The sequence below is a fragment of the Helicoverpa zea genome, chromosome 1, assembly GCF_022581195.2.
Source record: "Helicoverpa zea isolate HzStark_Cry1AcR chromosome 1, ilHelZeax1.1, whole genome shotgun sequence".
In the NCBI taxonomy this organism is placed as follows: Eukaryota; Metazoa; Arthropoda; class Insecta; order Lepidoptera; family Noctuidae; genus Helicoverpa; species Helicoverpa zea.
In genome coordinates this window covers 2,739,410-2,764,984 of record NC_061452.1, presented here as the reverse complement: position 1 = coordinate 2,764,984, position 25,575 = coordinate 2,739,410, and the positions used below count along the sequence as shown (strand labels likewise).

At 36.7% G+C, this 25,575-nt stretch overlaps 2 protein-coding genes across 7 annotated transcripts in view; both read left to right on the top strand.

The window, feature by feature from the left end:
* The window catches only part of LOC124630305 (syndecan), a 275,530-nt gene that overhangs the window by 66,038 nt on the left and 183,917 nt on the right, over positions 1-25,575 (top strand). The window lies entirely within an intron of this gene.
* On the top strand, positions 18,612-24,898 carry LOC124630274. 5 transcript variants are annotated; one of them, XR_006984410.1, is made up of 3 exons: positions 18,612-22,793; positions 22,910-23,003; positions 24,420-24,449. XR_006984410.1 is itself a non-coding variant. In XM_047164097.1 (3 exons), exons 1-3 carry the CDS (start codon positions 19,287-19,289, stop codon positions 24,645-24,647), a joined length of 3,834 nt encoding a protein of 1,277 aa, XP_047020053.1. In that variant the 5' UTR covers positions 18,612-19,286; the 3' UTR covers positions 24,648-24,898. The 5 variants fall into 5 exon arrangements, 4 of the variants coding, with proteins under 4 accessions (XP_047020053.1, XP_047020036.1, XP_047020044.1 ...); XM_047164097.1 differs by having other exon boundaries at positions 22,905-23,003; positions 24,420-24,898; XM_047164080.1 differs by having other exon boundaries at positions 22,905-24,898.

Genomic DNA, 25,575 nt, shown 5'->3' with positions numbered 1-25,575 from the left:
TCTTCATGTAAGACTTGTCCAAGACAAAGCTCAAAGCTCTATAGTTATCTAGGATTAGTTAATAGAAAGGAATGCCCGCAATGTAAGGGTCGTCAGCCAGGTTTCAATAATTTGCGGCCGGTCGCCTCGACATCCGCGGAATGCAATATCGGCGGTCGGTACTTCGGTACATTCAAAATATCGAATATCGCATCGTGAGTGTCACTACAAGCGGCCATCTTTTATTTTTGAATCGAGGATTTGAAAATAAAGTATCATTTTAATAAATTCTTTTTGGTGACTATAATTTGGCGTAGATTATTATTTAAATAAAAAGTTTTTATTCACTAATGACTAAATAAATGAGTACTGAGATAATAGAAACTACATTTAGTCTGTTGTGTGCAGATAATCAAATATTTTAACGATGAGTTATAAAGTAACGATTTTTGTGCGAATATGTTGGCTTTGCATGTTACATGCCGAGGTTAATCTGTAATCACTGTATATTAAGTAAGTAAGATTATCCAATTAGTTATTTAATTAACCAAAAATTATATTTCATCTTAAAAAAAATAATTAACGTGTAAGTTTAATTTAAAAGTGCATTGACAACAGATTTTTATTTAATATGCAAAACATAATAACAGTTTGTAACAGACAAGATAAAACATTAGATTACCATGTATCTCAGTCTAAAATGTTTTTCTAATATCATGTAACCTGCCAGTGTTAACAATGGCATTCCTACGCATTACAAATGACAATTGAAAGTGCAGTTCGCTAAACCGAACATGCGATACAATTACGATACAGCTGTTATGTTATAATCGAGATGAGAATCGATTAAATTAACGTCAACTATTCGTCAAAGTCAGTAATCAGTTTTTTGTAGGAATTATTACGATTGCGTGAGTGTAACGTCATAGTTTTGAAGTTTTGATTAGGTTATTGACCTAGAATAATTGGCATGTTTTGAGTTTGGATGAAAAATTACAAATTAATGGTTTTCATGAAATAGGTCGGAGGACAATTGATGTTGTTGTACTTACCAAATTGTCTCTGGATTACATATTTTTTTGGTATATTCCGTAAGAGACTGATCTTTTTATAGGTACCTATTTAATTATTTTTTGCCTTTTTAATGTGGCCGTAGGGCAAACATACTGAATGGTCGTTGAATTGTGTAGTTTTGCAGTTTATACTGGACTTGCATTGTCCGATCGATTCTTGTGACGTGGAAAGACGATCCGATGACTGATATGTGACTCAATCTTTGATTCATTGCTCCATAACTCATTCACGGCCATTGATTTCAGCAATTTGTAAGTGACAATTTCTTTGTGAAATGTCGTGTTTCTTTTTGTTTGCTAAAAAAGTGAATGTTTGGAAGCTATAAATATTAATTGTTTATTTTCCTTGATAAACATTAATCAATGGTAGTTTTTCTAACTAGTGGCTGTTTTTATGGCGCAGTAAATGCAACTACTATTTGTCTTACTTTTACGATGTTTGAAAAACTTATGGAGCTAATTATAATAATAAAAGTATGTGAAAATATATGCGCAGACCATTACATAGGTATGCCCAGTAAAAACTTGTTGTTCCACTCAATTTTATTGGGTATAATTGTGAAAATCATACTCTTATTTTTTTGACATGTTACTTGTGCATTTAGTATTTATAAAATTAATCAATTAGCAAAACAAATTGCATATAATCAGTGCATAATGACCCTGTAATGATCTTAACATGTCGATTACGCTTCCTTATTCCATATTAATTTATATTACCCATCTTCTAAAAATAGATGCATTATGTCAAAAATAATAAGTATTGCATAGAAATGTCAAGGTTTCATACTAAGCCAGTTTCATCACGAATGCACTTTATTTTCGCTGTTCCTTTGATCAAGTTTTATAGTACAATAAACTGGCCACGTTTTGCGACATTTAAATGCCAAAAGAAAGGCTCTTTGAAGGCGAAAAGCCGGTTGATCTGTCGAGAAATCTTTGAGTTGCAAGGCTAGTTAACATTCTCACTTTTATGTTTCGTATCTTCGGTAAAATTGTCTCTAGTTTATGCTTCCCAATAAGTCATGTCTCATTGTGGTTTCATTTTCAATTTCCATAGATACTTTACGAGACCAATAAGTTTATGATCAGTTAATGACTTAACTGTCATTATATATAGTCTATGTTTGAACACAGATACCATAAAATCCCTTATGGAGGTTATACTTAGTAAACTCATTAAAAAATGTCAACATATTTCCTGTTAGATTTTCCTTAAAGCTTACACGCTTGATTTCATCCACCAAAAAACATAACATTTATTTTTAACGCATCTATCATCCGTCTACCATAGTTAGACAGTGCGGAAATGCGCAAGGGGGAAAAGGTGAAGGGGGTGAAAAAATCCCGTGAAGAAGGAAAGAAAAAAAATACAGTAATCCCGTGATGTCGAGTTGAGGAAGTGGGGGAGACATACAGACGGCACTGACTTCCTATTTTGTGTGTATATGTGTATGTAGATGTTAGATCTCGTTAGGATAAGAAAGAGTGGCTGTGTGTATACGATGCACTGTCTGGTTTTTCGAGAGATACTTTTAAGAGTGCGAGATAGAGTATTTTCGTTTGTCTGACTTGGATATTTTTCGCATCCTTACATAAATGTCTTCATTTTTTAATTCAAATACTACAAATGTATGTACTAAATAAATAAATATACAGGTACTTAATTGTGATTGCAGTCGATCTTACGAGGTCGTATCCGAGATTATGCATTCAGGCTTGCACTAATAGGTTAATAAAAGGTGAAGAAGAAATAACAGCTGCTTAATTTCATTACAAACTATCTTGTGATTATAATCTAATACACTTTAATAAGTCGCTGAAAGACAATGACAATTACGCAACGTATCAAACAATAACAGTAAACAACGTGCACGATTCGTGATTCACACGTTGGATATACTGAACCTAATTTCATCCAGATAAAAGTGCTATTTTCAGGTACCATTACTATCCATAAAAATAAAAGTATTTTTTATTACAACAAGTATACGCACAGGTTATTTCCCTATCATAAACACCCACTATCAAAGCCTGTCTGATAAAACCTTATCATAAAAGTGAGTGCTATCACTCTAGGAGTTTTCACTTTCGTCCTATCGCCTACATAGTCCGTGACGAACTCAAGCGCTCGTGAAATCACTTTTCACGATATAAAACCTGTTAATGTGACGAATAAAACTCACTGAAGTGTAAGCATCACCGTCTCGTGCTGCACGAACGGTATTCCGATTGACTGACCAGTGTATAATCGATAGCGCTGCAACTGTCATTAGAATCGATTTAATCATTCGATTATACCGATATATGCGCGGTCAGCCGATGTATAATTTGGTGTTGTACATCACTATGTATACTAATTCGATAGTTCTTGCAATTGCAATTTGTGTTTTTGTTGTTTTGTCATTGGTTTTTATGTTGTGTGATTTACGGGCAAGCGGAATTAAATATTGCTCATTCAAGTCGGAAAACCCGTGCTGTTAACTTATGCTCACTGTTAGGAAAAACCATATAATTTGACAATTGTATTACAAGATTTTTTTGCGATAAGACTGGTAAAATTTTGATATAAGCATGCAGTGTACACTCCAGACGTTAAGCTGAATCTGTGAGTCCAACAAATCAATTGAAAATAAATCTACTATCAAAATATTTCGTCGTCGAATTCAGCGTTAATTCAGACGTAAATTCCCATTCGACATGGACAGTGATTAAGAGATTAAGTACAGGCTTACTGATTTATTGTTAAAAGTCCAGCTTAGTCCAGCCCTAGGGACATCTGAGGCCTCTATCTCTCTATTGTAATGTATTTAGTTTTGACAATAAAATAAGGCTGATTTGTAGCTTAAAATACGCCGGATCTTTGAAATAAGTAACTAAATACGCTGAAAAATCAAGGTGGGAAAGACTAAATACATCATCATCCTTCTTAACACATTTTTATTTGTGGTCGGCGCAGCATGTTTTCTTCTTCCATACTCTTCTATCTGCCGTCATCTCACGAGTTACATTCTTTCCAGCCATATCGATCATAGTGCCCCTTAATTTCTCCGTTCAGTCAAAGGGACTGACCCCGTCATGGAATATTTTTGTTCTTAATTAAAAACAATTGAAGGTGCTGCGCCCTACCTTCGCGTCACGCACCAGTCAGTATCGTCACGTCTGTCTTACTGGACGGACGTAAAAACATAATTGTAGTGTCAGCCATGACAGTGTATTTGTCTGTCATAAACTTCAACCGTCTTACCACAAAAACTTTTAAACGTCAGTTTATGCCTTGTCTAAAAAAATGTCAAATTATGACGTTGACATATGGTTCATTTTGCAGCCAAAATTTTATTAGACAAGTGTAAAACAGGGACTAAAGTTTTTGTAGTAAGGCCCCAAGTATCTAATGATGCATGGCGAAACTAGTACCGATTGGTGCACAGCGAAATGCGTGGCAAAGTTGCTGTTAGTTTACAAGACAGTTTTATTGCAGACATGTAGAAATTTTTATTGTTTTTTCATATATTTTCCAGCTCTATGAAACTGGGAATTACGATTTAATTAAGACTTATTACTACTACTATCTTAGAGAAGACATGTAGGTACGTATTCCACTAGTGAATATTCCAGTTTAAGATAGGACGCTATCCACCTGACATAACTCTTGTTCTCACATATTGACCCTTCGTTAGTTTCTCACTTAGACACCTATTCTTGGCTGGCCTTATTTCTCAGATACCTATGTCAAGTAACGGTGACCTAACAAGGCTAACTGATAGCGCCTTCTCTTTTAATTTTCTTCACCATGTAGGCTACATTTCGAATTTAAACCTTCTTGAATGATAAATGATTCAAAAAAAGGATATTGTATTCCAAGTTCGTAGTTCATTCCAAGTTTGAATTTGAAATATCGAATGTTACGTGCGAACAAATGACACGCAGTAATGACTAACGATTTCTTGTTAAAGTTCGGCCATTCAGAGAATGCGTTCCTGACACGTCGCGATTGAACTGACGACGTAACTTTGCAATGGCGTTGCAGTTACGATAAAAATATTTTTGCTGGTTGTTTACCGTTTTAACAATTGAGGAGCATTAAAACAACATTATTATATCAATAATCAATGAATGTAGTTACGTCGTCAGTTCAATCGCGACGTGTCAGGAACGCATTCTCTGAATGGCCGAACTATAGCAGACGTAAATATATGAAGTAATACATATCGTTTGTCGAGGACAGCACAAAGGCTCTTCGCATAACATTACATAGAATATTATGTTCCGCAAAATTCCAAAGGTGGGATACGTTAACTTGAATTTAAGGGCCCTCATTTATTCATAGGTGTTCGGGTCGTTTCACGCTACGTATAATGCGATTTATTTGTGCAGAACCCATGCATGTTTGATGAATATTACGAAGGCGTAAGGCGTTGGCTTCGAGTCTCGCGAGGTCATGACTGATCCTGTGGTGTGTCGAATGAATGGTGTTCTAAAGCCCAGAGGTAATATTATTTACTTCATACGAAGATCGTGTTATTTGACTGTTGCGGTAGGTCAAAAATGTCTTATATTAATTTGGATTTTTGTTAAATAGAAAAAAGTTTAATCAGAAAAAGGATACAACGTCATTCTTGCACGGAAGAAACGTCCAACAGCCATCTCGATCAAAATTATTCGTCGCAGTTCTTGACATTCCAAAAGGTCAAACGACAAAATCCTTCGATATTCCTTTCACATTTGTTTCTACGCCTCTTCATTATTTCGACTACAATAGTGGGTTATTTCCATTGAGTTTTGTTCCATTGTCTGCCTTCTATTTCTCTGATAAAATTCGAAGCGAGTTCAAATCGTGCCCCGAACATATCCGAACACAACCGAATGCTTTCGAGTACTTCCGAAGACTCCCGAACAGAGAGATTTATTGTCCAGGCCAATGTGAGGTTGCCTCTTTATTCTAATTCACATAAGTTTAGTTGTTTTGAGTGGGAATACCATTGTCTTTTTGGTTTTATTTCGACACGCACATCTTGTGTTGGGTTTATTGAAACTAGAAGATTTTATTGTAGCTTTCGTTTTATTTAGAAGGATTTCGTTTGAAATATAGTTAAGTGGACCCTTTTTAGATATAAGAAGGTTTAGTTCTTCTCTTGATATTTTTAACATATTTTATTTGTCATCATCCTCCGAGCCTTTTCCCGACTATGTTGGGGTCGGCTTCCAGTCTAACCGGATTCAGCTGAGTACCAGTGCTTTACAAGAAGCGACTGCCTATCTGACCTCCTCAACCCAGTTACCCAGGCAACCCGATACCCCTTGATTAGACTGGTGTCAGACTTACTGGCTTCTGACTACCCGTAACGACTGCCAAGGATGTTCAATGACAGCCGGGACCTACAGTTTAACGTGCCATCCGAAACACAGTCATTTGGTGTCTAAGCTACACTTAGAAAGTACATACGAACTTAGAAAAGTTGCTTATTTTATTTGTATGTAATACAATGTAGGTTTTAAGAATGTTGTAGTATTTCATAATATTTTCGAGTACAAGAAAACTTCGTGCTCCATATCTACACCGCAAAATATGTTTTCTTTTGCTCTCAAACGCAGATGACGTTAAGTGAGGGAAAATCGTTGCCCAACAAAAAATGTCTGCCTTCTTCCCGAAGGTTTGTGATAACATTAAATTATATTTCTCTCACCATCTGACACCCGCCTTATAAAGTGTTGAATTTTTAAAAACATGTGAACGTCCCTGTTTCCCTTCCTCTTTGAATGATACCTCACAGCGGTATTATTTTTCTTCCATTTTCCCTAACTCAACATTTATAGAGAATTCATGTTGAATTTAGAAAAATGCTGTGTTTGTTGAATTCCCTTGCTGGCAGTAACTTGATATTCAGGGAATGTTCTAATAACAAAATAATACGGGAATTATTTGTTTGTGGAAATTTTCGCTGAAAATGGCATTGTGTATTAAATATTTACGTTTATACCAATAGTACGTAGAATTTCTATGTTAAGACCTAAAAGAGAAACAAAGCTTAACCTTGACTATAATGCCGGCTTTTACATGATCTTTTGTTATGAGTTTTCATATTTTACACGTGTGAATAAGTTATATATTAATAGTTATTTTCATAAAGTTGTTTAACTAAAAAATTGCTTCATCACTTAAAACTGCAATTAATGCTATCTTTACTATTCCTTCAATTCCTTTTCCCTATTCGTCACGGACCACATTATTTCTGTCCTATCATTTGTTTTATAATAGGAATGTCCCGACCACATTTCTAACAATACATTATGATATGGTCAATTATGACATTATATGGGGTATTTTACGCAAAGCGGATATACCCATTTGACTTAGTTAACATCTTTAGGTACTGGTAATGTTACTTATAATACAATAATACCTACCTACCTATTATTACATACTTATTGTCATATATTTTTGCTGTACTACAAAGTTCAAGGATTATTTGTATCATATTACATTTCGATATTCGTAAATTTTTGCACAAATAAAAGCTACAATATCGTCAGTAGGTAAATTTATTATATCCAATAGTTGCTTAAAATAATCAAGAATCAGTACTTCTTGATATTTTTATTTTTTTTACCTAATCTGTTGCAATTTGCGTTCCAATACTCCTTTCGTTGGCAGTGTTGCCCAATACAATTGTTACAATATTCCCATAGTTTGTGTAAAATGTGGGACCGATACGGTACCTATCATTAGACTGTTTGCCTTTCTAGAGCTGTACTTAAGTGTGGTCTGATGATGAATGATGACAGGTCAGGGCAACAGTAGCGTGTGGTACCGTGTTTGTTGTACTTAACCTTCTCGGTTGTATGGATTTTCGTCATATGTAATGAATTAGGAATAATATTGGAAGTGATCTTTTGCCTGTCTTTTCTTCAAGTAATCTGTTCGTTACAGCAATAAAGATGCATTTTACTATGGTAATAGTACTTTCAGATTTTTAAAAATTGCAACATCCATGCTCGAAGTGACAACTGAGGTGCTTTGGGTGCTAAAATCATTGACATATGTATATTCTCTAACGAGCTAAAACTGAGGGAAAATAATAGTGTAGCCTGTGTAGTTGTCAAGTAATTAAGAGCTGTCATTTTTGTGTCTACCCCGAAAAAAATAATAATCCAAAATTTCTCAACTTTGCGTGAAATGAGTTTACGCTGACACTATCCCCCGTTTTTCAGTAACTCATTAACAGAAAGCTGCATTAACTGTCAATGTTTCACGTGCATACAATGAAGGTTACCACCACTCCATCATAAAGGACGATGTTACTGTTACTGTTACAGCCTTTTTATCGTCCCACTGCTGGGCACAGGTCTCTTCTCTCACGGAGAAGGATTGAGCATTAATCACCACGCTTGCTCAATGCGGGTTGGTGATTTCAGACTATATAGTCCGGGTTTCCTCAAGATGTGTCCAAGATACCTATACTTAGAAAGTACATACAAACTTAGAAAAGTTGCATTGGTACTTGCCTGACCTGGAATCGAACCCACACCCTGATACTCGAGAGGTTGGTTTTTTACCCACTAGGACACCACGACTAAAGGACGATGTTATTAAAATTAAAAAGGACACAACCAACTCTAAGTTAGACAAAGCAAGGTATCTTGTTTCCACAAAGTGTTGTTTGCATTTACAAAAGACGTTAATTAATTATTCTTTTGCTTTGACATTTGATATCTGCTGTTTCTTTAATGGGGTCCAGGTTTTTTCAATGTTATGCTGTTATTATAATGGATTCTTCTACAAAAGTTTCTACCTGTCAATTCGTTAGTGGGACAATTTTAAGAGTTATTGAACTGTGACCAGACAGTTCAGTATGTCTGTTGAATGAATTGTAGGGACATAATGTATTCATACGTATAACGATTGAACCCAGAAATCATTTTTAGATCCTGGAACCTTGGGAATTGGTTGTAAAGACTTGTGCGAAACTTATTCTGCTTTTTCTAACAGATCTTTAAAATTATTCCTTATATTTGTAAGTTCTGCTTCATTTTTTTTTTTCAATTAATTATACGAACATTTTCAGTGCGAAATCTAATATTTCTTTGTGCAGAATACTTGTCATAGATTAACAAGTTCTTATCTCAAACTCCCCATACCAATGACCTTTACGTACATGTTATGAGATGTCTATATGTTTAACTAACTTTTATCACGTTTTGTATATTAACGAGATTGAAGACGTTGTAAATAACTTGTTGTGAGTAAAAATTACTAATTGCAACCACGTTAATTGCATTCATAAATCTTTATAGCTTGTTTGTTTATATTTCTTGGAGCATTACATTATCAGGTCAAGGTGGTCGTTAGATTTATCGGAAGCAATAAAACAGGAGTTCAGTGTAAAGCCGTATTTTCTGAGTCAGAAGGATGAAGCGACCGTGATTTGTTTTAATGATGATCACAACTAAAACATCAGCCTTAGCCTTTTGTATGTCGCTAATTATAAAACAATTTAAAATCAATTGTGTCTTGCGTATATCTGCGCTCCAGCTTACAACGGGTTATAGTTATCGGCACGGATATCGAGCCATGACCTTCACCTGCGCAGAAGCGATTTATTGGTTTATTGCCTACAGTGCGCAAAGGGATCCCCACTCTTCCGCCGAGAGCTCAATATCCGTGCCGGTAACTATAACTGAAGGAGAAAAAAAAGAAAGAATCAAAAATTCAGAGACGCGCCCTAATGTAGCTTTTTGCATGTAGATCATTCGCAACGCTGAATATCAACTACGGAAACATTTAACAATTAATATAACGTATTATAGTTCGGCCATTCAGAGAATGCGTTCCTGACACGTCGCGATTGAACTGACGACGTAACTACATTCATTGATTATTGATATAATAATGTTGTTTTAATGCTCCTCAATTGTTAAAACGGTAAACAACCAGCAAAAATATTTTTATCGTAACTGCAACGCCATTGCAAAGTTACGTCGTCAGTTCAATCGCGACGTGTCAGGAACGCATTCTCTGAATGGCCGAACTATAATGACAATCATAACTTTATACTTAAAATCAGATAATTTTGCTTCCTTGTATTTATTTTATCATAACCCAACACAGAACATTCCATTCCACTACTCTCAGTTACAACTCTGTTCCTTTCACTTTTTATTTCATCACTTCAATCACCCCTTTCCCAGCTATCGCGAAGCTCAAGTGATATTTATTTTAATTTATTCTGCAGAAACTACTATGGCTGAGAGTTCATTATTACAAGACAGTCACTTGCAGTCGGAGTAACAAAATGGTGGATCTGCGCTCTCAATACAGACAGCCGTTAATATTCATAAGGCGAATAAATCCACAGGGGATTGTGTAACTGGTTCAAATTTTTGTTTAGCTTTGTATTATTGATCAAAATGCTTATTCAAATGTCTATCTAACACTGAAAAGTCTTACGTACAGAGTTTTTTAATAGGTATTCCATTGGTCTTGCTTGCTATAAAAGAAACCTATTGTTACCGGTCTGTTTTATACTTTTGTTGTTGTAAATCTCTTTCTTTCCTGGTTTATGTTGCTTGTACTATAAGTATTTACAAATTATTAAAACATTATTTAATGAGTTAATAAGTATGTACTATTCTTTGATCAATTGCTACTATCGAGGTAACATCATGATCATTGAGTTACGTCCAAATTTATGATCCTAGCTTATTGGACTTTATAGTGCTGAAATGTCTCTTATATGAAACCTTCGACGTATTACCCGTCCTCTTCAATCTTCTATTGCTCTCTTCGCATTCGTTCTACTTAAAAAGTCTACATTACCTACACTTTTAACTAAAACAGGCTACGTATATTGTTTTTTTTTTTTTTTTTTTACGTACATATCTTCATTTCTCGCATTATACTTAATGCAATTTCGTTTTCGCTGTTACAGCCTGTGTTGCTAGGGGATTTTGATCCTATATACTTAGAATAAGTACTTTAGGGATTTTTCGGAGGAGGAAATTAGAATTTTCTTGGTGGTAGGGAGTGTCACAAGTTTTTGTAAAGCCTCCATAATTTGCATTTTAAAACGGGGGCTGGGATTCGACTGCTTTGGTTCAATGAACTCGTTTACTTTTCATAGAAGGTTTGATTCATAAGGATCTTCATAATTACTTATTTCGCTGAAAATACAGCGTCGCAACAACGTCTTTAGTGAAGATCTCGAGAAAGCATATAATTTCTCGTTTCAAGAAACTCCAAAAGCAACATCTGTCTCACAAGACTGCAGATGCGATGTCCCGTTTTATATTAAAACTCATTTTCCGTGAAGTCTGTTTCTTAATTAAACGTTATTAATATCTTAAAATGATAAGTTTTCAGGCTTCGTCGCTCCTAATTAGCCTGAAGTCGGCCGTACTGTCCTCATAATTCTTACTGTTCCGCTCATTTCGTACGGCGAAACTTTTGTGCGGTTTCATTTTTGTATTTTCTTGTTACAGAAGTTTTCTTAAGTCAAATTTCTGTAAAATCATTATTGTTAAATGTATGCTAATTTAATTTCAACGGAATTAGGTATTTTTCAGAATCTTCCCCTAAGCATCTGAAACCTTAAAGTCTCTGAAGTCATATAGTTCTGAATTCTGAGAATTTTGATTAGTCATTTCAAGTTGATGGCTTTTACAGCTTCACCGGACAATGACTTATAAGAGCACTCATCCTGTCCCATCTCCTATCTTGTCTAAATGTATGTGTCTTTTTTCCTTATAAAGTTGCTGACTGCCAAACGGGATCCAAGTAACGGACGGTGCACCGTTTGAATCCATGAATAGCAAAATTTATTGAATTTAGAGATCGATTTAATGAGCTGCATCCCATTACAGTTTGCACCTTAATGCGCTCACAGTTATTTTGTTTGCATCCGAAGAGATATTGCAAATTCTTTCAATGTTGAGCGCAATTTATTGGTCTTTGAATAGCTGTAGAGCATATTATTTGATTCCAAGAACATTCGCTATGTTCTCTGGATGCATATGATATTAAGTCCTTCTTTGCTTATGGATTCGTAATAAGATAAAAGCGAGCATAATTCAATACAGAAAGATTTGAACGGGTTGTTCTGTTATTTAAAATATGCTACAGTTTCTTTGTGTTTCTGTAGTTGGAAGTAATGAACATATTCAGTATTAACATAGAATGTAAGATCATCATAAATTAAGGAATTAATTGAGACAGCTACTCGACAAGCAGACATTCTTAAGTCTTATAAACATGAATTCAAATGTTCCACTACCCAAACGATTGAAAGCTCTTTTAGTTAGTGTAGATAAGTATGTCACAGTAAAACCTTAAAATCCAGAATGAACAAGTGAAGTAATAACTCAAGCAACAATGACTTCGCAACGCAATTCGTTGAAAGCAAAAACAAAACACTTCTGAATGTACGCAGTCAATTCATTCAAGCACTTATGGAATAAACTTTCGTTAAGAAACGAGACTTGCCAAAACAATGGAACGAGAAAAAATGAGCTCTCAAGCAAAAATAAGCCTTTTTCCTACATTCTGATAGTGTAATCCTAAAAGAGTTATGGGCGTATTATATGAGAGGGAACACCGATGGCTATTGGCTATCGATGGAGCGTTTTTTTACGTTATATCAGTGTCTAATTCTCAGTTGGAGAGTTGCCAATGTTTGCAACGCTATCATACGTTTGGTATAAAATATGTAAATAAAATCTGGCGGTACAATGGACCAGCTTGGCTGGGATTTGTGTCAGTAGCTGATGTCCTTTGCTATACAAAGCTATGCTTATATTTGATGTTTTGAACTCATATTGTGTTGTTTGAGTTTTGAGTGATTGTTTTCTTCTTCATTAGAGAAAAGTGTCATGTGAATTTCTTTTAATTACAGTATGGTGCAATTTTCTTAATCCATTTAGTATTACATTCATTGGGAGCGATTTTCCCTAATGGTTCTGTAAATGTATTAAGTATAATCAAATCTGTCAGTTATGTTTAATTTTAACGTAATTGAGGCGGATTATTACCTAATTCAAATACATATATCGTGCGTTTGTTTTTCCGTGTATCAAACTCTATCTAATTTACATGTGGTTTGATATTTAGCTTTCAATATTTACTTGATGTAAACTGTGGTTTCGATATGTTTAGTTTGATATGTTTGTTCTAGAATAATATAGCAGATAAATGCTTGTTTAATATATTATTTTTGATCAGAACAAATAGAGGTTGCCGTTATTAGAAGTCATTAGAATGATTTCTCTTTCATTTTAATAAAACAATGCAATGCGATAATTATGCAAACAATCATTAGAATAATTTCCATCAATCTTCTTACGCATTGTAATTCATTGTGAAAAGACCATCAATTACTATTCTCTCAAGAAAAAAACCTGGCAGGCTAACGGTAGATTTCTATAACCGATCAAATCCTTGATTTGCGATAAGAGATTGAAGTTTGACTTTATTTACATTGAGCTAACGTCAAAATTCAACTCAAAGTCGGTTAAAGAAATCCACCGTTGACTCCCTAGTAGGATAATTTCTCAAAGTCGAAAAATTGCATTCCAATTTCAATTGGCGAGTTTAAAAACAGATCAAATAAGGCATCTTACACACAGATCTTACGACCCTCGACGAGTGATTGATAACCTCCGGCTGTGCGTATCTGGCCTAAATGCACTATCTACCCTCGTGTCAAAGTCAGCTTGACACTGATAATGCCGTGTTTAAGTACAATAAAATGTTTTGGTGATTGTAACGTGTTTATTAGCTTGGTGGACTTATATGGTAACTGTGATCTTGATTTGTTGGCTAAATTATATTAATAATAGGCCCAAACTACGGAAGTAACCCTATGTTTCTTTCCATAGTTTGTCCCTATTAATTCATAATTATGAACTAAGTCGCCAACACTAAATAAAAAATTGGGATAAGGACAGGAGGATGATAATATGTGCTAACTTGCCAACGTGCCGAGTGAACTGACTACTTCCTTCCTGTACTAAGATAACGTATGGCCTAATGACTTTTGACTAATAATGATGAATGGCTTTTTCTTGTATAGAAATAAAAATAGACTGTCATCTGTCAGGATTCAGAACTCTTTTCATGTCATGTTCCAGATTTTTACATTTAGAACGCGCCAAATTCGTATTTCAAATCGCAAATACAGCTTATCACTGCGACATCTCTGTCCCCATTTAATTAAAGTAATGAAATTAAGCCGAGTTTTATCAAATAAATCAGTGGAATCTCTTAGTAAAATCTTCGCCACATTAATCTAGTAATTGGAATGTGGGATGCGAAAAAATTGTGTGAGAAACACAAACATTTTAAGGTATTGGCGACTATCTGTAAACAAGCACTTACTTTGAGTGGGTACTTTATAAAAACATGGCCCTTATCAATTCAGGCGACGAAATGCTGTCTACAATGTTATAACTAGTTAGTATATCGGGTGTGTCGTTCATAATCACATTAAATTAAATGCGTTAATATACTGGTTAATATATGTCGATTAACACAAAGATAAAAGAAAAATAGGTAAAAATAAAAAAAATGATTTTTTCAAACAAAGTAAATGGAATAAAAATGTGCGAAAATTAGAACACCATATAAAAGTCAGTCATTACAAACAACTGAAATTCTCCCTTGAAAACTGACAGCTGTCAACTGATCAAAACATACGATACTCCTAACTTTATCTCTGCTTTACACATGATGTTGTAAATTATAAAAACGAAAAATGACTCCTGTGGCTAAACCACTGAATGGATTAGGTTATTTTTTTTACAATTCGCCATAGAATATCATAAAGTATATGCGATATGATTTAATGTGATTGTGAACGACACACCCGATAGATACCTATACGAGGAACATAGGTATTGTCAATATTTTTTTTCGTTAGGAAGAATAAATTGATACAGTTTGGACAATGTCAGTGTGATGTTTGTGAACTTCACAAACCGTAAAATCTTTCAATTTAAGTTAATATTTTAAACTGTAATTTTGTAAATATTCTTTACAAGTTTTCATTTAAAAGTTATATTACAATATCTCTACGTATGCTAGAACATTTGTTGGCAAATCAAAGAGTTCACATACAAGTAGTAAAACAGAATGAACACAAATAACAGTCAAGACAATATGCGATATGTGGATTGAGAGCCCCATTAACACAACAAAACCACCCCAATCAAATCCGCACAAATCAGCTCAAAGCAAATCTTTAAACCAAAGTTTACACGATCGATCCTAACCAGACAACGCTAAGTATACTAAACTGGATATATACGCCCTGTAGTGTCGGACCGTAAACCCGGCTTAACACCTATGTAGTGTCCAATAGATTGGCACTAATTTCCTTTTATAGGATCAAACTTAGCGAGAGGACGCTTCGGGCTATCAGGATTTTCAATTTAGTGGCACTGTGGTGTAGGGTCCATTAATAGATTGAGTAGTGTATGGATTTTCTTGGTTATGATAGTTTTAAGAGCTTAAATTTTCTACTAATTAAGCTTGGGGCTTTCATAGCTATAGGCTACGTTCTACTTATATTGTAAGAGTTTGGAAAAAGCAGGGTAGGGAGACAGGATAATAATGTGGTTATTACATTGTAAACGTAGATGATGCCCATCTACGTTAACAATTTACCAGTAAATTCCTGAAGTAACGTTTATTAATAACCATATAACATTGTCATGAAATTGCTGATCTTCTAATTGCTATACATACATTTTCTTTAACTATTAAATCGATTCCAGAAAGTCATTGTTTGCAGTAAAGCTACACCCCACATATCAGCTGTTTTACGCGCTATAACACGACCGTTCCGTAACAAGTCTGCGAAGATAATAATTGAGTTTGACCCTCGTGCCCTTTAAGGTGAACGTATCCCCACCATACTTGGGTATTCACCCTTCAGTAAGTATGAGGGTGCAATAGATTTATGTGATTCATCCCTGCTGATGTCGGATGGTAGCAGACTTAACGCTAACTGTTATTGCGGTCCATTTTCTACGCTGGTAATGTTGGAAGTTCAAACACCTTTTGTTTCTATTCAATTATTTAAATACAGTACGTTGATGGTCTCAAGTTAGATGTTCAAGTTCTTCAAGCTACACTACTAATTTACTTACTCAAATGCGCCAAATTACGTCTGACCCGTACCGAAAATTCTGAAGATATGCAGATCAAAGCTCCGATTGCAGTACTGCATTAATCCATTATTTTAAAACATTGTTATATCTCTGTAATGTTCAAGCAATTGGACATGAGGATTTAAACACACAATAAGAAGCCCAAAAATAAGAAAATAACAATTGAAGACCGTTAAGCTTCGTATAAATGCCCTGTAAAGTAATTACAAAGAAAAATATCGAATGCTGTTTGCAGTGCGTCTAGCCCGTTAATTAAACCCTGCAATGAAAAATACACACTATAAAACACGAGACTAGATGTATTCTTGCTGAGTTTAAATTAAATAAAAAGCACAGTGTTCTTTGTTGTAACTTTAACAATTAGATGCCATGTTGATACCTACATGGACATGGTTTCAATGAGTAGTGGTACAAAATTATTAGGGAGAAGGAGAAAAACGCTATAGATAAGTGTCAGGGAATGCAGTCCTATCCTATGCTATAATCAACGAGTATTCCACGTTATTCTCCACATACACAAAATAGCTTTGCTAAGATATCAGATTTAATGGAAAATACTGGCGTCATTAGAGTTTCAAGCGTAATCGGAACTCCTTGTATATTTGGAGCGAATATGTGTTACTCCTTGAAAACTGTTACGAGTCTTGGCTGGGGCACTGCCGTGCACCCAGATTTTTATGTTCGGTCAATGGAGCTAGTAATTTCACCATAGTTTTAACTAATCGACCTTTAATCGACCTCATCGTATACTTAAACCTTCAGAATATACTATCTTAACCTGTTCTTTATATTCGTATATAACAAACATTATAAATTCAACACCAACACGCTAAACTAGGTATACACAATATCAAGTAACAAGAAAAGAGTATAGGAGAAGTTATCACGCGCGCCATCCTCTTGTAAACAAAATGGTTTGCATATGGGTGCCATGTTTGGCGGGAAACGCGCGGTAATAATGGCGCGATTTATTTATGTTGTGTCTTGTAAATAGGGTTGATTTGTTATTATTTTAGTCGTGATCCCTATCGGGTGTATGGGTGTTAAGTCTTATACCTATAGTACTACAGAGGGATGGAATAATTTTTGATGGTGAATGAAGTAGCTTAAAAGGTCTTCTTAGGACATTCTTGACAGGGAACACAAACGTCACTTTATTGTATACTCAACATTTGTTTTACTAAACCTGACGTTTATTTTGTCGGTATATTTGGGCCTTCATATTTTGGATTATTTTGTAAAAAGCATTTTTATTATATTTTGTAGTAATTCGCCGGTTCGTCACATTTCACGAAATGAAAATTTATTTCCATTGAAAAATATTCTCTTTTAAAAATAATTTACCAAAATATTGAAAACGCAACTGAATAACAACCAATATGATTGAGGGAAACTAATTAGTGATATTAACATGTTAGTTTGAAACATCGATTTGAATGTACAAGGTTTTGAGTGCTTTTGATTCCAATTAACTGTAAAATCATAATTAACAGTTTATGCAACTTTCAACATAATTTAAATTGAACGAGACCTTTGAACTATGTTTCTGATGAGTTTTTAGATATTATAAAATGCGTGTTTTCCCCGAAGGAATAAATAGGAACCGATAATATTCGCACATTTTGCGTTGCGTTGTAAGTTCCATGAAACGAGTCAATTAATAACAGGTTGGTTAAAATTCAGGCTATTAGGTACTGAGAACTCTTTTATTAAAACCCATAACATTGCCAGATGTAGATATTAATAAATTAATGTCACATATGGAAAAATAACTAAGTACCTCATTATCAATCGTTCTTTTACTATCGTTCTTTTGATATATACATATAAATTACCACATATATACCCACAGCTTTCAAATTGACAGTTTTAAACTGCAAAAATGACTTTATTCGTCCTGTGATCCTTCTATGTAATTTTCACCATCCCCGTTGATCTGATACTGAACAAAGCCAAAGAAAAAGGCTTGGCTTTTAGCGATGAAAACAGCTTCTTTCTGTTCGCTGTCGGATTATCGCATCGTCGTCGCTTAGGATTTTGTTACTAGCCAGATACAATGTAATGAGTTTGCTAAAGTGTTTTATGAAATCGGTTTAGATAAAATATTAATTTTTAGGAATCATTTTTTATATTTCTATTGTTTGGCACGCTTACTGTACTCTATCGTCGATAATCTCATTTAGCGTTGTTATACAAGCCAAGCATCCTCCCAGCCTTTTTCCCAACTATGTTGGGGTCGGCTTCCAGTCTAACCGGATGCAGCTGCGTGCTGTACATGCCAATAAACCTCAACTAATAACCGAAATAATTAATTAGTAATTTTATAATGAATATTTTGATTCAGGTATTTAACAAACTCAAGCACGATATTGATAATTATGTACCTACAACTGTTCGGAATCGCAGCTAAATTCGCTAATTATTTAGGTAGCCAACACTGCCGAAAAGCTTCTCCAATCAGCGTGCTCCACATCGCAATTACACGCAAATTTATTTCGCCACTATTGGTCGCAATATTGTTCCCTTACCCCACTGTCCTCGAATAATGTAACGCTTAGAAAAATACATCGCTGCATAGCTTCTTACTGTACGCATCTCTCTTTTATTTCTCGCCATATTTCACCTACACTCATCATCAAATCTAGCAAGCAGGCCACACAATACGCTAACTTTCAAGTACTGGCGCATCAATCCGGTACATGTGGTCCTTCGAGCCGGATCCAAGTATCAGCATCCTACGGAATACGTTCACCGCTGTGGCCGCTTTGCTAGCTCGAGAAGACTGGACTGGACTCAGGACTACCTGGAGGCTAAGCGCAAAAGGGAATAGATAACGGATTGGGAGCTCATCGGGCATCACACGCACGCAATCTGGTGGGACCAACCATCCTTTCTTTTCTCCATCACCTCCTTGTTCTCTTTGTGATACCAGTGCTTCAACTGATTTCAGTGCTCGCATCAGTGTGCTGAACAAGTACATTACGAGTGCGTACTTGTGGTCGTCGATATCGGTGCAGACGCGGTCTTCTGGCATTCCAACCGTGAGTACTCCTATTTTCACCGACCACCAAAATGGCTACCGTAGAAAGTGCAAAGTCACGCGATAAATCTCCCCTAACATTAGCTGTCGATAGTGCTAATTCTAAGTCTCGCGATAGGTCCCCTAATCTAGCAGTAGATCATAATTTACTCCGAGAACTAGTGCGAAAACGTGGCATCATAAAGGGCAGACTCACCAAGTTCTCAAATTATTTAAATTCATTTGAAAATAACGATGACCTTTTTTCGTCCTCGCGCATACGAATTGATTTAAAATTACGCATAAAAGGAGCTGCTAGTTTATATGCCGAGTTCAATCAAGTTCAGGCTCAGATAGAAGAATGTGTATCAGATAGTGACATGGCTGACCAGCTAGATCATAGAGAAGCGTTTGAAAATTCTTATTATAGCATATTAGCCCATGCGGAGTCCCTTCTGACCGAGACTGTTGAGGGCGAGGTTACAGACGCTAAACATTGTTGTAGTGAACAACCGCAATCCGTGAAACTTCCTACAATAACACTGCCTAGCTTTGACGGTTCGTATGAGCACTGGCTTGAATTTCGCGACACTTTTCTCTCGCTGGTCCACAATTCCAAACGCATAAGTAATATCCAAAAATTCCACTACTTAAAGTCCTCTCTAAAAGGTAATGCCGAATTAGTTGTTAACTCGGTGGAATTTTCCTCGGACAACTATATTGTGGCGTGGGAACTACTACTAAATAGGTTCAATAACAACCGACTTTTAGTGCACAACCATGTGAAGGCCTTGTTTAGCATTGATTCGTTGTCTAAAGAGTCGCCCGATTCCCTTCGTAAACTTATTGACACGATACTTAAGAATTTACGTGCACTTAAAATCCTAGGCGAGCCTACCGATCAGTGGGATACGCTTATTAACTACATTATAGTTTCCAAACTAGATAAAACCACTGAGCGCGAGTGGGAGACACACAAATGTTCACTGTTTCCGAGCGATAATAATTCCAAACGCATAATTAAGGTTAATGAGTTGATTGGTTTCCTTAAAGACAGGGCGGATATGTTGGAAACCTTGCAGCTTTCACACAGCAAAGAACAAACTACTAGTACACTGAACGAAAATAAAAAACATAAATCACATTCACATAATACGTCACACTGCAATGTTTCCACACACGTTAAGTCTAACGACAGTCGCACGCCTCGCTTTAAAAGGTCTTGTTTAAAATGCAACGGCGCTCATCCACTTTATTCTTGCCAACAGTTTATCGATAGTGACTTAGACGCTAAATTGAAATTAATTCGCGATCACAAACTTTGTGAGAATTGTTTACGTTCGGGACATGCGCCTGATAAGTGTATGTTTGGGCCATGTAGGAAGTGCAACCGTAAACATAACTCATTAATTCATAATGACAGTAGCGATGGTCTAGTCTCGCTCCATTCGCATATTGTGACTAATGATCCTAACGCCAGTGGTGCAAGCGCAGGGCCGAGCGTCCCCGCTCCCTCGACTGGTAAACCGGTTCCTATTCTCGTAAACAACTCACATACGCATAATAATAAATATATAGATGTGCACTCCGTGTTATTGTCAACCGCATTAGTCGAGGTAGCCGACGTTCACGGTGTTTATCATCAAGCTTGCGCGCTTCTTGACAGTGGTAGTCAGAGATGCTTCATAACTAAATCGTTTTGCAATATACTTAACGTTACTACGTCACTGTCTAATTACGAAGTTAGGGGTGTCGGTGATTCATTGTTACAATGTTCGGAAACTTGTAGCGTTGAAGTTAAATCGCGAGTCAATAATGAATTCAAAACACGCATAACTTGTTTTGTATTGTCACAAATAACTTCAACGATGCCGGCCTTATGTCAAATAAACGCGCAGTTCTGTATTCCAGACAACATAAGACTAGCCGATCCGTTATTTTTTGATTCTAAAAGTATCGATATACTTATAGGCGCAGATAGGTTCTGGGACTTGTTAGCGGAAGGCAAAATGAGGCTTCCCACCGGGCCTTATCTGCAGAATACCAAGTTAGGGTGGATTATTTCTGGCTCTGTTTACAATACGCGAAATGCAGGTCGTATTCACTGTAACTTGAGTCATTCGTTAGATTCGCAACTACGCTTATTTTGGGAGCTTGAGGAGCTGCCCAAACTCAGGGACACGCAGACTCAGGAAGAACGTATGTGTGAGGACCATTTCATTCACACTACTACGCGTGATAGTGAGGGACGGTTTCATGTACGCATTCCGTTTAAAGAGTCACCTGATGTTTTAGGCGAATCGTATACGCAAGCTGAACGTAGATTTTACGCCTTAGAAAAACGTTTACAGCGATCTCCTGATTATAAATTGTTATATACAAATTTCATGCAGGAATACCTGGACTTAGGCCATATGAGTCCAGTTAGCAGCTATGAACATCCGTGCTATTTCATGCCGCATCACGGCGTGTTTAGGGAGCACAGCACTACAACGAAGTTACGCGTCGTCTTCGATGCTAGTGCTGCCTCGACATCAGGTAAGTCACTCAACGACTTGCAATTAGTTGGACCACCGATACAAGGTGATTTGGTATCTATTCTTGTACGTTTTCGGCAGCACAAGTTTGTCGTGTGTGCAGACGTTCAGAAAATGTTTAGAAATTGCTGGGTAGCAGAAGACCAACGCAAGTTGCAAATGATTTTGTGGCGTAATGATCCATCGTTACCATTGGGAGTATATCAATTGAACACCGTTACCTACGGAACCGCATCCGCACCGTTTCTTAGCGTTAGGTGTTTGAAACAGCTAGGTATCGAATCTTCTGACCCTGAAATTCGGAGGGTAGTTACAGAAGATTTTTACGTAGATGATTTGTTGACTGGCAATGATGACAGGCTTGTTTTACTGCAGTTATGTAAGAATATTCAAAGCACATTACAAGCGGGTTGTTTCCCCCTTCGCAAATGGGTTTACAATTTTCCATGTCCCGATACCGACTTATTAGTAGATAGTTCTATCGAAATAAAATCTAACGAAAATATTAGCACTAAAACATTAGGGTTAAGCTGGAATAATGTTGATGATACGTTTTATTTTAACACTCAGATTACTGCCAATGATAAACCTGTTACTAAAAGGTGTATATTATCAAGCATTTCACAAATTTTCGATCCACTTGGTTTGTTAAGTCCAACGATTATTATCGCCAAGGTATTGTTGCAGCAATTATGGCTTCTTAAAATCGGTTGGGATGACATAGTTCCATCTAATGTCGCGCGGACGTGGAACCGGTTTGTTATCTCTTTAGAAGCGCTCGACGCAATCCGTGTTCCTCGCCACGCTATAGGTAGTGAGCCTATGTTTATAGAATTGCATGTATTTAGTGATGCCTCACAGACAGCGTACGGCGCATGCATATATATTCGTACAGTAAATAAGGATAACACAGTTACAGTTAGGCTTCTTTTCGCAAAGTCTAAGGTTGCGCCACTGAAACCTATTAGTATACCGCGTCTAGAGCTTTGCGGTGCTTTACTAGGTGCTAAAATACTAGATAAGGTTCGTAGTTCGTTGCGTTGTGAGTTTAAGAACATAGTGTTTTGGACAGACTCAACCATAGTACTCGGATGGTTGCGTATGTCACCAAATAAGTTAAAAACCTTTGTTCAGAACAGGACGGTGGAGATTCATGAACTCACACAAGATGTCCAGTGGCGCCACGTGAGGACTAAGGAGAATCCGGCTGATCTGGCTTCACGAGGTTCGAAGGTAGACGAACTTGCTTCTTCCAAATTGTGGTGGGAAGGTCCAGAGTTTTTGAGAAGTGCTATGTTCTCACTGGACGATCACCATGTCATAGACGCAGATGAAAATCTTCCCGAAGTTAGGCCAGCTATTTCTTCATTCGTGACTCATGATGCTTCAACATATTTCTCGTTTAATCGATTTTCACAACTTAAGCGCATGAAACGTGCGGTGGCGTATGCGTTACGTTTCATTCACAATACCCGCAATAAAAATAATAAACGCACGGGCATCATTAGCGTTGATGAATTGAATGAGTCTCAAATAGTTTTAATACGGTGGTCACAGATGGAAAGTTATCCAACTGAATATAGTTTATTATCCAATAGTTCGCAATGTACATTTAAAGGTAATTTAGCTAAATTAAATTTATTTTTAGACGACAATAAAATTATTCGCGTAGGTGGGCGCTTATGTGACTCGCATGAATTTAGTTACAATAAAAAGCACCCTATCTTAATATCAAGTAAGCATTATTTTTCTTTGCTACTGTTTCGTCATGAGCATTTACAGCTACTCCACGCTGGGCCTCAGGCATTACTTTATAATTTACGCGAAACATTTTGGCCTTTGGGGGGCAGGAGTTTAGCTAGACGTGTAGTGAATGCTTGCGTTACTTGTAACCGTATTAGGGGTAGAATTCTTACGCCACAAATGGGCAATTTACCTATGGAGAGGATAACCGCTTCTTTTCCATTTTATCGTTGTGGCGTTGATTATTGCGGGCCAGTTCTTATACTTAATCGCAAAGGTCGCGGAGCTAGAACTTCTAAAGCCTATATTTGTTTGTTCGTTTGTTTAGTAACGCGGGCAATACATTTAGAGCTGGTCAGTGATCTCACTTCTGAAGCATATCTGCTATCACTCAATAGGTTTATTTCTCGGCGTGGAAAGCCGATAGAAATATTTTCAGACAATGGTCGAAACTTTGTTGGCTTGATGAACGATTTTAAGGAGTTTCTTGGTAGGTGTAGTTCTGATTTAATAGAATATGCAACTAGCCAGCAAATAAAATTTAAGTTCATACCTCCATATTCGCCTCACTTTGGTGGTCTGTGGGAAGCAGGAGTAAAGTCTTGCAAATTTCATCTACGCCGTGTGGTAGGGAATGCGCACCTTACTTTTGAAGAGTTAAGCACTGTCTTATCACAAATAGAAGCAGTCCTTAATTCCCGACCATTATCCCCACTTTCTCCAGATCCTAAAGACCTTTGTCCTCTCACTCCTGCCCACTTTCTGGTTGGTCGACCGCTAACTACTCCTGCTGGCGACGATATTAATGACATTCCTGCGCATAGACTCAAACGTTACCAGAGGGTAGAACAAATGCGCCAACATTTCTGGACACGATGGTCCAAAGAATATATAAGTGAGTTGCAGGTGCGGACAAAGTGGACCGACAACAAGGCCGAGTTGAAGGAAGGCGCACTTGTCCTGATAAAGGATTCCAACCTGCCACCCTTGAAATGGAGCATGGGCCGAGTTCTTCGTACTATCTCAGGCAAGGATGGGATTGCCAGAGTGGCTGATCTACAAACAGCTTCGGGCGTGGTGCGACGGGCTTACGCAAAAATTTGCCCTCTCCTGCAGGACGACCAAGACCAGTGATGATGTCGCAACTGGAACCTTTTGAAAGCGACTGCTTCCAAGGCCGCGGGCATGTTCGGAATCGCAGCTAAATTCGCTAATTATTTAGGTAGCCAACACTGCCGAAAAGCTTCTCCAATCAGCGTGCTCCACATCGCAATTACACGCAAATTTATTTCGCCACTATTGGTCGCAATATTGTTCCCTTACCCCACTGTCCTCGAATAATGTAACGCTTAGAAAAATACATCGCTGCATAGCTTCTTACTGTACGCATCTCTCTTTTATTTCTCGCCATATTTCACCTACACTCATCATCAAATCTAGCAAGCAGGCCACACAATACGCTAACTTTCAAGTACTGGCGCATCAATCCGGTACAACAACCATTTTGCCTGATACCATAAACCAAGCCCACAGAGTTATATAAACACAGACGCGGCACAGCTTTCGATCAAACTTGCAGATAAGATTAATTAATATGTTCTGCTTCGCACGTGTTAAACGAGCACACGCCGAGCATCTATGAGCAAACCCGGGCATTAATCATGCATCTCTCGGTACCACCTGATCCTTCGTTACTCTGTGTTGCCAGCATTTTTATGAAAATACGAGTTTTTTTTTTACTTTTTATTTACGCTCGGTCTTTTGTGTGGCTACCGTAAAGATGTTTACGTTTTGCTAGGGTTGGGTATTGGGGAAATACAATGTAGGTCGATGGAATGTTTAATATTTTTTTTTGTTTGCCTGCAGGGTATTATCAAAATTAGATAATTTATTCTTAATTGAGGGTATCTTGGAGGCGAATTTCCTTGATAATAATAAAAAACAAGGAGTCTTTGTTTCAGCTTTATTTTCTTCTGGAAACATTTTCAAAATGGTGGAATTATTAGTCAAAATTTACGGTTCTTTATCAACTAAAGTTTCTTATACTAGTTCTAAAACTCTA